This window comes from Hypomesus nipponensis, chromosome 15 (genome assembly GCF_054491055.1).
Source record: "Hypomesus nipponensis isolate SF chromosome 15, ASM5449105v1, whole genome shotgun sequence".
In the NCBI taxonomy this organism is placed as follows: Eukaryota; Metazoa; Chordata; class Actinopteri; order Osmeriformes; family Osmeridae; genus Hypomesus; species Hypomesus nipponensis.
In genome coordinates this window covers 18,528,397-18,543,063 of record NC_140375.1, presented here as the reverse complement: position 1 = coordinate 18,543,063, position 14,667 = coordinate 18,528,397, and the positions used below count along the sequence as shown (strand labels likewise).

Below are 14,667 nucleotides of genomic sequence, written 5' to 3'. Positions count from 1 at the left end.
ACAGGCAGGTAAATAAGCCAGCTGCCAGTTCAGACAGGTTGCGTGTGGCGGCGGCGTCTCCAGGGACAGAGCTTACACTCATGGAGCAACACAACATCCTGCCTCTCAACAACATCAACATCTCAGGCACCCAGCTGGCACTAGCTGCCTCAGGGCGAAGATGATGAAAATCAAGAGATGGTGTTGCAACACTGTACGGATAGGATCCAATAGAATCCTCTGTTATCACCAGTATGGAATTACCCGTTTTTATATATCGTACGGAAATAGTCAATTTTATAAACATTTTCATATACTGACTCTCTTAACTGTACCTGACCCAACTAATCAGAAACACCCATACAAATTATTATTTTTTAAATATTTGTTTTGAAACGTTCGAGATTAAAGTGTTAACAGAACTTGGTTCCCACACACCTATTCCCCAGATGTCCTGTTCCCAGTCTGCAGTCGAGTTTGGCCTTCTCATGACATTTTACTGCCACAAAGATACATACAGCTCAGCACTGCAGCTTCAGACTGCAGATCAATAGGTTGCAGGGTTGATTCCCTCCCACCCAATATGTTGCTTTTGATCAAGGTGGAGGGCACAGCTCAGTGGTTAGAGCAGATCAAGGGGATGCTTATTCAATTTCCACCCAGTACCAAACATGATCAAGTGGTTATGGTGTTGTGCCTTCAACAGACTGCAGACATATGGCCCTTGAAGCAGCCCAACACAACTCCAAACATCTCAACAGGACCTTCATCCACCTGAATGAAGGTGTAGCTCATGCAGTGAATAAGGCTGGTTCTTGCTGTATGGAAACACCACTGGGGCTGTGAGTGTGCTTTCATAAGGGGCCTATACAAAGGAATGTGGATAAACAGGGTTTACAGGGAATGGGTCCATTTATCTTAGTACAATGTTGAGTTTCAGATATGATCACTTGTTGCCGTGTCTTAAAACAGACTGTTCCTTGGCACTTACCACTGTAGAAGCTGTTAAAACTTTACACTAGACCTTTATGATATCCTGCAATTATCATATGCCCGTTGCTGTGGACAAAAACTAAACGACTAAGAAATAATAATTAATTTTAAAAAAACGTTCTTTTTTATAGCACTTTTAAAAGTTGTATCTCGACACGTTTACAACATAAGAAATACAAATACAGTGAATATGAAGGAATAGCAAACATACAACAATAACAATTAAAGATGCTTTTTGTTCTCTGTCAGCCACCGTCCTCTCAACATCTCCCCTGGGGGCGAAGAGCATGTCGTGGCCTCCTCAGGCTGCAGGCAGGGGGGAAGAACAAGACGAGGACTTGGCCAACCAAAATCTGGTTGGCTGCTGCGGTCTTAAAAGGGAGACAGAAGCGAGGACAGAGAGGCAGAGGCTAGAGTGGAGCCATGACACTGGTGATGCTGCTACTGTTGGCCCTGCTGTTTGGGCTGGGAGACCCCGCGTGCAGGCTGCTGGGGAGGCCTCAGCCTCCGGAGTTGGCCCAAGACGGGGACCTCATCATCGGAGGCCTCTTCACCTTTCGGACGGGGTATGTGGGAAGGGTGCCCACCTTCCGCAGCTTACCCAAACCCCCAACATGTCTGAAGTAGGTGGTTTGTCTTAAACTTGTGTTTTTTGGGGAATTAATATTTGCCATGTTGTTGAATGCCCGGTCTCAGGTGTGTTATTTTCCCCCCAACTGACTCATGATGAAAGTTTATGGGTTTTGTCTTTGAGTATGAATTTCAGAGAGTTGCAGTTCGCCCTAACAATGATCTTTGCGATCGAAGAGATAAATAGAAATACGGATATTCTGCCGGACCATACTCTGGGATACAAGATCTACAACGCCTGTGGATTTGATAACATCCTGATGTCAGCTGTATCTTTGGCTAACGGCCAGACGGAGGTTTCAGATGACAAAACCTGCACCAAGGACATGGCCCACGCAATCATAGGTCACTCTGCCTCCACACCAACCATGGGGTTTGCACGCATCATTGGCAGGTTTCACGTACCAGTGGTAACATTTTGTTTTGGTTGGAATCAATTGTGCTTAAATGCCTTTCAGATATTTTATAACCCCCCTCAAAGGGATCCAGTTGTTAGTTATCAACTTTGTCTGTTGGAAAATGTTCATTCGAGCGTACTTGTGTCAACCATCATAAGATTTACAAATGTGTAATATTTATCTAATCTCAAATTGATTTTGTGATTGTTTGAACAGCATACTATTTTGATGTTAACTTTCTAAACACAGATCAGCCACTTTGCCACCTGTGCGTGTCTGAGCGACAGGAGAGAGTACCCCTCCTTCTTCAGGACCATCCCCAGTGACTACTACCAGAGCAGAGCCCTGGCCAAGCTGGTGAAGCACTTTGGCTGGACCTGGGTGGGGGCCGTGTGCAGTGACAATGATTACGGTCTCAATGGCATGGCCACCTTCATTCAAGCTGCACAAAAGGAGGGAGTTTGCTTAGAGTACTCTGAGGCTTTTGAGCAGACAGGTACACCAGACAAGCTGCTCAGGGTCGTTGAGATCATAAAACACTCCACTTCCAAGGTGATCATAGCTTTCATGACACACAGAGAGATCAAGGTGCTGGTACAGGAGCTGTACAGACAGAATATCTCAGGGCTGCAGTGGATTGGCAGTGATGCCTGGATCACGGACACGTCCCTAATTGACAGCCAGGAACTGGGTATCCTGGTGGGATCTGTGGGGTTTGCTGTCAGCACGGCTCACATCCCCGGCCTTGGGGAGCATCTGAAGCAGGTCCACCCCTCCCAGTTCCCCAACAGCATGTTTTTCAGAGACTTCTGGGAAACGGTTTTTGACTGCTCTCTGAATGAGAATGTGGAAAGTCATAGAATGCCATGCAATGGCTCTGAGAGTCTGAAACATGTGAACAACGAGTTCACAGACGTGTCCGATGTGAGGTTTTCTAATAACGTGTACAAGGCAGTGTATGCAGTGGCTCATGCCCTGCACAACCTGCTCTCCTGTGAGCCCGGCCAGGGCCCGTTCTCTAACAGGAGCTGTGCTCAACTCACACACATCCAGCCGTGGCAGGTGAGAGAGTTTCTACAACAGATCACATTACTGCTAAACTAGCTTCTCCGACTCAACTGTATCAGCAATAGAAAAAAGTAATTGGTTTACCATCTGCTCCTTTACATTTTCTGTTAAGATTGATTGCATTTTTCCACAACAAAGTGGTTAAAATGGTGTTCCGGTTATTAATACTATCAATGTATTTCAATATTGGACAGGTTCTTCACTATCTACAGACCGTAAATTTCACCCCAGATGAGAGGGAGTGGATGTATTTCGACCCCAATGGAGATTCACCCGCAAGATATGAACTCGTCAATTTACAAAGTGCCACGTCACAAACCATGAAATTTGCTACTGTCGGTTTCTACGATGCATCTTTACCAGAAGCTCATCAGTTCACCATGACAGGCCTCAGACCCGTTTGGGGGACAGGAAGTGACACGGTACACATACACGTGGCTTTGTTATCATATTTCTGGTCGGTGAATCTTAGTGCCGTCCTGAATGCTGTTTTGTAGCACGAGGGAACGGTATGGCTCAGTAGGAGTTAGAGGTCCCTGGTTCAAATCCCGCCCCCATTTGTTGCTTTGTATAAAATTATTTGCTAAAAGAATACATCCCATTACACCCTGGCATTCCTAATTCACATGTAAAGGGGAAAATATTTAATTAAAGCTGACATTATATTAAATGCAGCATGCATGTGTGTGTGTGTGTGTGTCAGGTCCCTGTGTCTGTGTGCAGTGAGAAATGTCCCCCAGGAACTCGTAAGGCCGTGCAGAAAGGAAAGCCTGTGTGCTGCTACGACTGTCTCCCATGTGCAGAGGGAGAGATCAGCAACCACACAGGTGATACACACACTCAGGTCCACTTCTCTCTGAACTGGACCAACACCAAACAGCTAACAGTGGAGACTTTAACCACACACAAGCAGACTTCATACAATACTAGTATCAACAGTCTTCTCTAACGCTATTTTAATGTTTCTATTCAAACAGACTCAACTGAATGCCTGAAATGTCCTATTGAATACTGGTCCAAAGTCAGAAGTGAACGATGTGTTTTGAAAGAAATTGAATTCCTGACCTACACAGAAATCATGGGAATTGTTCTCTCACTTTTTAGTTTGATTGGGGCTTTTTTAACACTGACCACAGCAGCGATATTCTTTCAGTTCAAAGACACTCCCATCGTCAGGGCCAACAACTCAGAGCTCAGCTTCCTGCTCCTCTTCTCCCTAACTCTGTGTTTCCTGTGTTCTCTCACCTTCATCGGCCGGCCCTCTGAGTGGTCCTGTATGCTGCGCCACACGGCGTTTGGGATTACCTTTGTCCTCTGCATCTCTTGTGTTCTGGGGAAGACTATAGTGGTGCTGATGGCCTTCAGGGCCACACTTCCAGGAAGTGATGTCATGAAATGGTTTGGGCCTCCACAGCAGAGACTCAGTGTCCTGGCTTTCACTCTCATCCAGGTCCTGATCTGTGTGCTGTGGTTAACAATCTCCCCTCCTTTCCCCTTTAAGAACATGGAACACTATAATGACAGGATCATTCTAGAATGTGCCTTAGGTTCTGCTGTGGGCTTCTGGGCTGTGCTGGGGTATATAGGACTCCTGGCTCTCTTGTGCTTTGTCCTGGCTTTCCTGGCCCGAAAGCTGCCTGATAACTTCAATGAAGCCAAGTTCATCACCTTCAGCATGTTGATATTCTGTGCTGTCTGGATCACCTTTATCCCAGCTTATGTCAGCTCTCCTGGGAAGTTCACTGTAGCTGTGGAGATCTTTGCCATCCTGGCCTCCAGTTTTGCTTTACTTTTCTGTATATTTGCCCCTAAATGTTTCATTATATTACTGAGGCCTGAGCAGAATAATAAAAAACACATAATGGGTAAGTCAACAAAATATGTTGGCTACAGATAATGTATACGGAAACTTAGGAAACAGGAACCCTGTCCAACTAATAATTACAAGGCCACTGAAGTCATTTTCTTGTGTAATCAAAATTTGCTGCATTGTTAACTTAATAAACAATCTGTTCCTTTTCTTATGTGGCTGTGTTGTGCACAGTGTCCATCATCCACCGAATCATCCTCACAATCCACTTCCTCATTATAATATAGTTATTAGAAAGATCTGCTGGGTAACAGATGCTATACCAAAGCAGGAAGTCAACAGGTCTTTGTATATCCTAAAAATACAGTTGATTTTAAATATGTGGATTGGCACAAATAATCCTTGATACCTTTTCTATATACTTAGTAGTTATGCAGGTAGTCATTACAATGTTATTAATTTAGCAGACGCTTTAATCAAAAGCAACTTGCATATAGTTCATTACTTACAGTATATCTTAAAATCATCTTGATTTCCAAATATAAATTAATGATCAATATCAAGCAACATGTGTTGACTGTAAAGCAAAATGAAACTTTACTTAGCTTGTGGCCTTTTCTAAGCATGGAAAAGGTACAACTGCACATACACACTGATCTGCACAAATAGGCACACACACCAGCACACACACACACACCTGCACACACATGCACACACACACACACACACACACACACCAGCACACACACACACGTGCACACACACACACCGTACCCACACACACTCCAGCACACACACACACACCAGCACACACACACACACCGGCACACACACACACACACCGGCACACACACGCACACCGGCACACACACACACACGCACACCGGCACACACACACACACGCACACCGGCACACACACACACACCAGCACACACACGCACACACACACACCGGCACACACGCACACACAAAGAAAGCAACAAGCCGATCGACAACCTCAACAACAACCGTGACGCTCCGTGACGTCGTTATTTCATGAGACGTTGTTATTCTCCCGCACGTCTCTGAGGCCCTTGGAGGATAGCCCTGTCCAGCCCACCTTGGACAGCCCCCAGCTGGGAGGCACGACCAGGGGTCCTATAAAACCCTGCCACCATCCAGGCTGGAGGCAGTCTTTCAGGGGTGACACTCTATGATGAGACCCTTCACCCTGGTCCTGCTGGCACTGCTCACTGGGGCAGTGTGTCAGAGCTGTGGAGGCTGGCTCCCACTGCAGCTCAGCCCAGAGACAGCTGCCTGTCCTGGGGGTGCAGGACACACGAGCGGCCCTCCCAGACGGTCTCACACCCCCAGCCTCCATCCTTCAGAGAGGCTGGAAGGATCTCAGAGGTGAGTTCTATATCAAGTGGTGGTTTATTTTGTTTTCTTTGCTTGGCTCGGAACGTGTGTTCTCTCTGTGTTAACCTGCTTCAGCTTGGTTTACCTGCAGGGCTCCTGGAGTCACGTAAGTGGATGGAATCTGCCAGGGGTTTGTTTCATAATCACTGACTTTGTAATTGTTTTAATTATCTCGGTGGGGATCTTTAAATTAAATTGTTAGGAGTCTAAATGCCTTATGATGGGACAGCTAAAACAGGCAATTAAAACGCTTTCAGAGAAACTCCAGAGACTGTGTGGTACTAAACTACTTTTCGATAATGACCCCGACAACACTAACATTAATCATTGTTGACATGTTTTCATAATGATGATGGTTCTGGCTACAGTAGCTGTGCATTACCTTATAATCAAGACCCACCGTTCCCTCCTGTGTTTGACTTGGGTCATCAGGGGAAACAATTAAGAAAATGACTCCCATCATCCTCTCTCTGTCAGGCGAAGAACTTGTATCCTACCGTACTTCTGCTGCATTCACTTTGAAATTCAGGAATAATTTGATGCATCATGATAACAGATATCTTATATTTTGGATATAGCTAAACAGATGAAATGTCACATTTGTCTTTCATTGACTATATATTTGATTCTTAGTCTTTTACAGGGATGTACACTGTTGATGATAACTTATATTTATTGTCAAAAATGTCTACATTACTCTTGATGTTATTAACACCCACATTGAAAGTTTGAAACCAAGCAGATTGTATGTTATTTTTGCACATGTGTATTTTCAAAATCACAAAGAATTATATAGGTAAAACAATTTACATTTAGCTGTTTATTGATGTGACAGACAATTTTCTCCAAAGCGACTTACAAACAGTGCATAACTGTAAGAAATGACGAGTAGAAGTCATATTTGACATCTGCTTGTTCTCAATCTCTCTCCCTCTGCTCTGCAGATCAGAATCAGCAGCAGTCCTCCTGGTGGTTCTCACCGTGGAGCAAATCAACAGCAGCCCCCAGCTTCTTCCAGGAGTGACTCTGGGCTACAGGATCTACAAGGCCTGTGGGTCCAACCACCTGATGAGGGCTGGCCTGGAGGCAGTGAACGGGGCTGAGCAGGGCTGTGGCCGAGGCAGCTGTGGAGGCAGCCTGGAGGCAGTGCTGGAACAGTCCTCGTCTGGACCCTGCGAGGTAGAACTCACACTGCAGGTGATGGAGAAGAAATGAGCACTTCTGTTTGCGCTTGTTTGCATTGTTAACTCTTTAGGGGAATCTTCTCAGTAGCCTCTCTCAAGGCAACATATACTGTTACTTTTTTGTTAAATTGTTTTATTTTATTTTAACAGCATTTATTGAAAGCCTAAATCTTCTTTTGTTTTTTGTTTTCTCCCGTTATTTTACCTGCACAGGTAAGCCAGGTACCCCACTGTGCATGTCTGATTAGTCAGAGGGTTTCCCTGACAACCACGCTCCTCAGATCAGATCCCAGAGACTGCGGCCTGGTCCTGAAGCCCCCAGACAGCCTGGGTCTCCCACACATCCACCCCACACTGCTCTGCCCTCACACCCAGACTCAGAGACTGACTGTTGGACTGGAGACGAAGCGTGGTGCCTCACTAGAGCCCCCCTCCGTCCTGGTGGAGGGTGAGGTCTGTGTCCGCTGCTCTGGTTCCCCAGGCCTGGTCTGGAGGTGCCGGAGGGGGGCCTGGGCCAGCAGGTCCCCAGCCCTGCTCTGCCTCCCTCTGCCCTGGGCTCCAGCCCTGCTCTGCCTCCCTCTGCCCTGGGCTCCAGCCCTGCTCTGCCTCCCTCTGCCCTGGGCTCCAGCCCTGCTCTGCCTCCCTCTGCCCTGGGCTCCAGCCATGCTCTGCCTCCCTCTGCCCTGGGCTCCGACGGGGCCCTGCCCTTGTGGGCGGGTCTCTGGATCAGTACTGCTGTTGGATGCCCCCGCTGGGAGAGGGGAGAGAGGAAACTGGGCTCTGCTTTCACCCCGGATACAAGATAGATTTCAGCCATGCCAGGTACATCTTTGTAGGTTTACTGTTTGTAGACAAGTATAGAAATACCACTCTCCATAATACATATATATTTTTTATGTATGTTAAAGTAAATAAGTTAACCTAGTCGTAAATTACTGAACTCTGTTCAGAAGATTGACAGGACTTTAAAAGGGATCCAACACTTCAAATCAAACCAAATATTTGCATCCTATCATCAACTTCTCTTTATATGTCATTGAGTGAGTAGACAAGTTATGTATATAACATGTCTCGAGATACAGTGCATTTGCATCTTTCCTCTGATAGGTGCCCTTGACAGTTTACATCCAGGCACATCCTCTGGAGACACACTGCTGTCATGGTCTCCTAGACACGGATGGACAAAATCTACTAAATAAAGGTCATTGTTTCCACTCCTCTAAGCAAGAGTAAATATGAATAAGAAACTCATTTGATTGACATAAGACAATCACTCAAATTAAATCTTACACATGCACATCAGACGCAATAAATGTATATTACACATCGATTACGATGTGTAATATACATTACCTGATAATACTAATATACAAATAAACCTTTCCTCCAGATGGCCATACCTACATCCCACACATCTCCCACAGCAGTGTTGACAGCAGGACTCCCCAGGCGGTCTCCTACAGCTGGGTGGAGGGCTTGCTTCTGGCAGCACTGTGCTTGGTGGGTGTCTGTGTGACCAAGGCAGCAAACACCCTGCACAGAGACTCTCCTCTCCTGAGGGCCAACACCAGGATCAGCCTCTTCTCCCTGACTCTGTGTTTCCTGTGTTCTCTCACCTTCATCGGCCGGCCCTCTGAGTGGTCCTGTATGCTGCGCCACACGGCGTTTGGGATCACCTTTGTCCTCTGCATCTCTTGTGTTCTGGGGAAGACTATAGTGGTGCTGATGGCCTTCAGGGCCACACTTCCAGGAAGTGACGTCATGAAATGGTTTGGTCCTCCACAGCAGAGACTCAGTGTCCTGGCTTTCACTCTTATCCAGGTCCTGATCTGTGTGCTGTGGTTAACAATCTCTACTCCTGACTTGAGCAGTAATATAAAGACAAATCAGACATTCGGAGAGTATGTGTTAGGCCCAGCTGTGTTTGGCTCCATAGCTCTCCTGGTTCTAGTGTGCTTTCTTATGCTGTTCTGTCTGGTGAACAGGCCAGCCTCTTTGCAGGCAAAGTTTGTTTTTCTCAGTGTTTTCATCCAGATACATGTGATGGCTTGGCTTCAAGCTTCCAGAGCACCAACAAAGTGTACTCTTGTCATTGAAATAAAGAAACCAGCATTGTAAAAAAGGGGGTTTAATCTCAGTGAAGGCTGTGGTTGAAAACATGCGACAAACATACACAAATAAATACATCTTGGCCACAACTGAATGCTACTTCAATTAACAGTTTATTATTCAAACCTTTTTTTCTTAATGTAGCAAGTGTATATAGTTCTTCCAGTATGTGTGCAATAATAAAATGTAATTGTTGTGTGTTCTAAATTACTTCACATACATTTGTGTTTTATTCATTTCGCAAATGCTTTCATCCAAAGCGACATGAATATTATACTGTTTCACACTGGAGTTTTGCCAAACATGGATGGCTGTACAAAAACAGAAAGGCAACATTTTACAATGACAAAAAATCACAAAGTTACCATTTATATAACCTAAAGAAATCAGATCAATTTGAATAAGTGCACTGGGAATAAATCTATGGATTTCATGAGAGAAATCCTTATCTGTGGTCGATTTACTATTTTATAATTTATTATACAGGCCTAGTTAATAACTTATTAAGCATGGGACCAACACTTTGAATGCTGTGTCTCTATATATAAATAAATAAGATCTATGCTATGATTATTAGCTTGTTAGCCTTGCGAGTCATACGAAATCCATGGCAATATATCTTAATATTATTTACTAAACAGTTTATGAGGTCATGCTAGACACTCAGTATTTCCCATACATTGATGTATTTGTGGAGGGCTGCCACAATATCAGCATTGGCCACCACATATGGTTTTTCTTTAATTTGTATTTATTTGTTTAAAATGGGTTCAATTAATGAATTTGTACGAGAACAATAGAGTAACCGGATGTTGTTTGGGATCGAGAATCACTGGTTTTGTTTTTCTCAGGAAAGGGGGCCTCATTTATATTCTGTGCCCTGTAGACAAGACATCAGCAAGCACAGAAGCACTAGATTTGATCCAGAGAAATCTGTAATTCCAGAAATCTATTTCACCGACATCTTACTCACTGACGGCATCACAGGCACTGTGCCCTGTTTGTAATTTAAGGTATCTGTGTGTGTGTCTCACCAACATCTTAAGTATTAACTGCATCACAGGCACTGTACACTAGTCCAAACAATTTAATGTGACACTGCGCGTCCTTGGGTAGCGGGCCATAACCTCACATGTCAACTTCAACAGAGTCAGGATCTTGAGAATATCTAGCCACAGCCAGACGCAATTGAGGCCAATTTTGCAATGTCCCTAAAAACTTTAAGAAAACCTTTACATTTCTGCAGAGGTGTCTTGCAACATCTAAATGGTAAAAAAACGAGTTCAATTTGTTTACATTTTGGTATTACAGGGATATTCATTTTTTGCTGATACGTTTTGTGTTTACCAATCATGAGTAAACAGAAAATGAACAATCCTTTTCATGGTTCTGTCTGATCTTGTGACCAAATACTGCGCTGAGCATCTTGCCCCTAAGCACACTCATCTTGATATGGTGCTAATGTCTACAGATGCTTTTACTAATTATTGTCTAAGTGTGTGTTATTGTTAGTAGTTTTTGAAAAATTATTAGTCACCTTTGAATGAATTATTTGTAGTTATTTAAGAAAATGCTTGACAAGGTTACAGAGTGAGTTGCAATAAAAATTGTAATGTTAATAAACAGGTTCCATGTCATGAAAGAAACATTTGAGGAAACTTGGCACGTGTCTCGTGTCTCTTGAGTCTTAACGCGACACCATGTGTTTTCAACCTATAAAGGTTGTGTCCTCTGACAGAGACTACAGTTTGAGGAGGAGAGAGACTCTGAGATGAGACTGTTGGGACTCATCCTTCTTGGTCTACTGGCAAAGACTCATGCAGACAGTTCAGCATGCAGACTGATAGGACAGACAGGTTATGTAGAGCTAGCTAAAGATGGGGACCTTCTAGTTGGAGGAATATTCACATTTGAGACAAGACGGAAAAGAATAGACTATGGCTACAAGAAGCCACCAATTGAGTACTGCAGAGAGTAAGTTTTGGTATTTTACCTGTGTCGATAGTGATTTATGAATGTATTTGCATGTAATTAATGATACTCAATCACTCGGCGGGAAGTTATTTTTCAGTTTATTTGATTGTTCATATTAACTTATAAAATGCTTTGACTTCCTCCTCCAGCAGGAATGACAGGGAGCTGAAGTTGGCCCGAACGTTGATATTCACCGTGGAGCAGATCAACAGCAGCCCCCAGCTTCTTCCAGGAGTGACTCTGGGCTACAGGATCTACAAGGCCTGTGGGTCCAACCACCTGATGAGGGCTGGCCTGGAGGCAGTGAACGGGGCTGAGCAGGGCTGTGGCAGTAGCAGAGTGCAGGCTCTGCTGGGACACTCATCCTCTGGACCTAGTGGGGATATCAACAGAGCTATCGGTCCTCTACATGTACCACAGGTGAGATGGTTAAACCAGCCTGCCTGCTTTGAAATGTGTCTAAAGAATCTCCACTAAATCATCCGTTACATTTACTTTGACCTAATACAGTCCAAGCAAGATATACAAAGTAAAACCACATAATTTCTAGTCACATTTTTACTGAATATTCTGTCTATTTGTAGGTGTTCTATAGCATGTTTAATGTTTATTTTCCCTGTTAACAGATCAGTCACCTTGCCACTTGTGCTTGTCTAAGTGACAAGAAAAAATATCCTTCTTTCTTCAGAACAGTGCCCAGTGATCAGTTCCAAGTCATAGCCCTCGTGCAACTCATGAAGCAATTCGGATGGAACTGGGTGGGAATAGTTTATACACCTGGGTCATACTCCGTACAAGGAACTGCTGAATTCATAAAGGAAGCAAAGAAAGAGGGAATCTGTGTTGAGTACATAGAATTTTTCCTCAAAGGGTACACAACTACTGAACATGATAGAATTGTAACGATAATAAAGCGATCCACCTCCAGGGTGGTCCTCTTGTTTTGTCAGAACAGCTATATTGATGCTATTGTACAGCTCATGGTAAGCCAGAATGTTACTGGGAAACAGTTGATTGGCACAGAATCATGGATCACAACAAGAAGCATAGTATCTGCTGAGAAACTTAGTATCTTACAAGGGGCAATGGGCTTTGCCATCCCTGAGTCTGACATCCCTGGGCTGAATGAGTTCCTGCTGAGTCTGAAGCCATCAGACGCACCTCAGAGTTCTCACATCAGGGCTTTCTGGGAGGACGTGTTTCACTGCAGCTTCTCCCCCTCTAACACCTCCAAGCTGTGTACCGGCTCAGAGGACCTGAGGACAGTCGTCAACGATTACACAGACACAACGGAGACCAGGACTGTCAACAATGTTTACATGGCTGTTTACGCAGTAGCACACGCCCTCCATAACCTACTGCAGTGTGAAAACGGGTTCAATCCCACCACCGGGAGGAGCTGTATCAACAAGACTGAGGTCATGCCTCAACAGGTGAAAATATAGAGGAGAAATTAACCCTACTTTTGTTCATTTCCTTTCATATCTTTAGGTGACATTCAGCTCCAATGAATTGTTTGTCTTCATGCAGGTGCTGGAGCAGCTAAGGTTGGTGAACTTCACAACGCAGAATGGGAATAAGGTGTCCTTTGATGCAAACGGAGACTCAGTGGCCCAGTATGACTTGGTTAACTGGCAGATAGGAGAAGATGGCTCTGCTAACATTGTCAACATCGGCAGATACGACGGATCCAAACCAGATGGACAGAAATTTCTTATAAAAGACAATTTAAAAATAGTGTGGGGTGGAAACCATGCGGAGGTAACAAAAATTTGATTATAATGTCTGCAAACAACAGTTGTGGCAGTTGTGTACATGTGGAATAGGCAACGAAACTGTTCTATTACAGGTAGAAAAAAAGCATGGTCACAAGATATAGTTTAATGAAAAATAAAAACAATGGAACAATGCTTTTCTATTTTTGCTGTATAGTTACGATTAGCTGACACTAACCCTAATTGAAATGTTGTGTGTGGAAGGTTCCCAGATCGGTGTGCACAGAGCCTTGTCCTCCTGGGACTCGGAAGGCCATCAACAAAAGGAAGCCAGTGTGCTGCTTTGACTGCCTCATCTGCCCAGAGGGAGCGATCAGCAACCAGACAGGTACCTGGCTGTTATAATGAAGATGGCGTTCATTTACCATCCCAAATCTCTGGGAATGTTCCTAAACTGATGATGTATTTATAAATTTGTTATACCATTTGTTGGACAGATTCTTCAGACTGTTTCCTGTGCCCGCCAGAGTCCTGGCCGAATGAAAACCAAGACATGTGTGTTTTAAAACCCACTGAATTCCTCTCCTTTGAAGAAATAATGGGGACTCTGTTAACATCGTTTTCATGCTTTGGTGTGTTTCTGACAGTGTTTATGTCAATAATTTTCATTGTTAACAAAGAAACGCCCATCGTCAGGGCCAACAACTCAGAGCTCAGCTTCCTGCTCCTCTTCTCCCTGACTCTGTGTTTCCTGTGTTCTCTCACCTTCATCGGCCGGCCCTCTGAGTGGTCCTGTATGCTGCGCCACACGGCGTTTGGGATCACCTTTGTCCTCTGCATCTCTTGTGTCCTGGGGAAGACTATAGTTGTGCTGATGGCCTTCAGGGCCACACTTCCAGGAAGTGATGTCATGAAATGGTTTGGGCCTCCACAGCAGAGACTCAGTGTCCTGGCTTTCACTCTTATCCAGGTCCTGATCTGTGTGCTGTGGTTAACAATCTCCCCTCCTTTCCCCTTTAAGAACATGGAACACTATAATGACAGGATCATTCTAGAATGTGCCTTAGGTTCTGCTGTGGGCTTCTGGGCTGTGCTGGGGTATATAGGACTCCTGGCTCTCTTGTGCTTTGTCCTGGCTTTCCTGGCCCGAAAGCTGCCTGATAACTTCAATGAAGCCAAGTTCATCACCTTCAGCATGTTGATATTCTGTGCTGTCTGGATCACCTTTATCCCAGCTTATGTCAGCTCTCCTGGGAAGTTCACAGTAGCTGTGGAGATCTTTGCCATCCTGGCCTCCAGTTTTGCTTTGTTGATATGCATATTTGTGCCGAAGTGCTTCATCATAGTTTTCAAGCCAGAATTAAATTCAAAGAAACATATGATGTTCAAACAATCCAAATGCCTTTAA

General features: G+C 44.5%; 2 protein-coding genes across 2 annotated transcripts; both read left to right on the top strand.

Annotated features, from left to right (window-relative positions):
* The first annotated feature begins 1,727 nt into the window (after positions 1-1,727).
* LOC146257943 (extracellular calcium-sensing receptor-like) lies at positions 1,728-5,165 on the top strand. The gene is given in 8 exon segments (XM_084674816.1): positions 1,728-2,012; positions 2,250-3,062; positions 3,263-3,490; positions 3,772-3,895; positions 4,046-4,456; positions 4,459-4,507; positions 4,509-4,933; positions 5,113-5,165. Coding segments are annotated over 8 exon segments (2,388 nt in total).
* A 6,514-nt stretch (positions 5,166-11,679) lies between these two features.
* Positions 11,680-14,667, top strand: LOC146257942 (extracellular calcium-sensing receptor-like; the record flags this gene model as incomplete). The annotated part of the gene is made up of 5 exons (XM_084674144.1): positions 11,680-11,964; positions 12,171-12,977; positions 13,075-13,305; positions 13,524-13,647; positions 13,757-14,667. Coding segments are annotated over 5 exons (2,358 nt in total), but the record flags the coding sequence as incomplete, so codon positions are not given.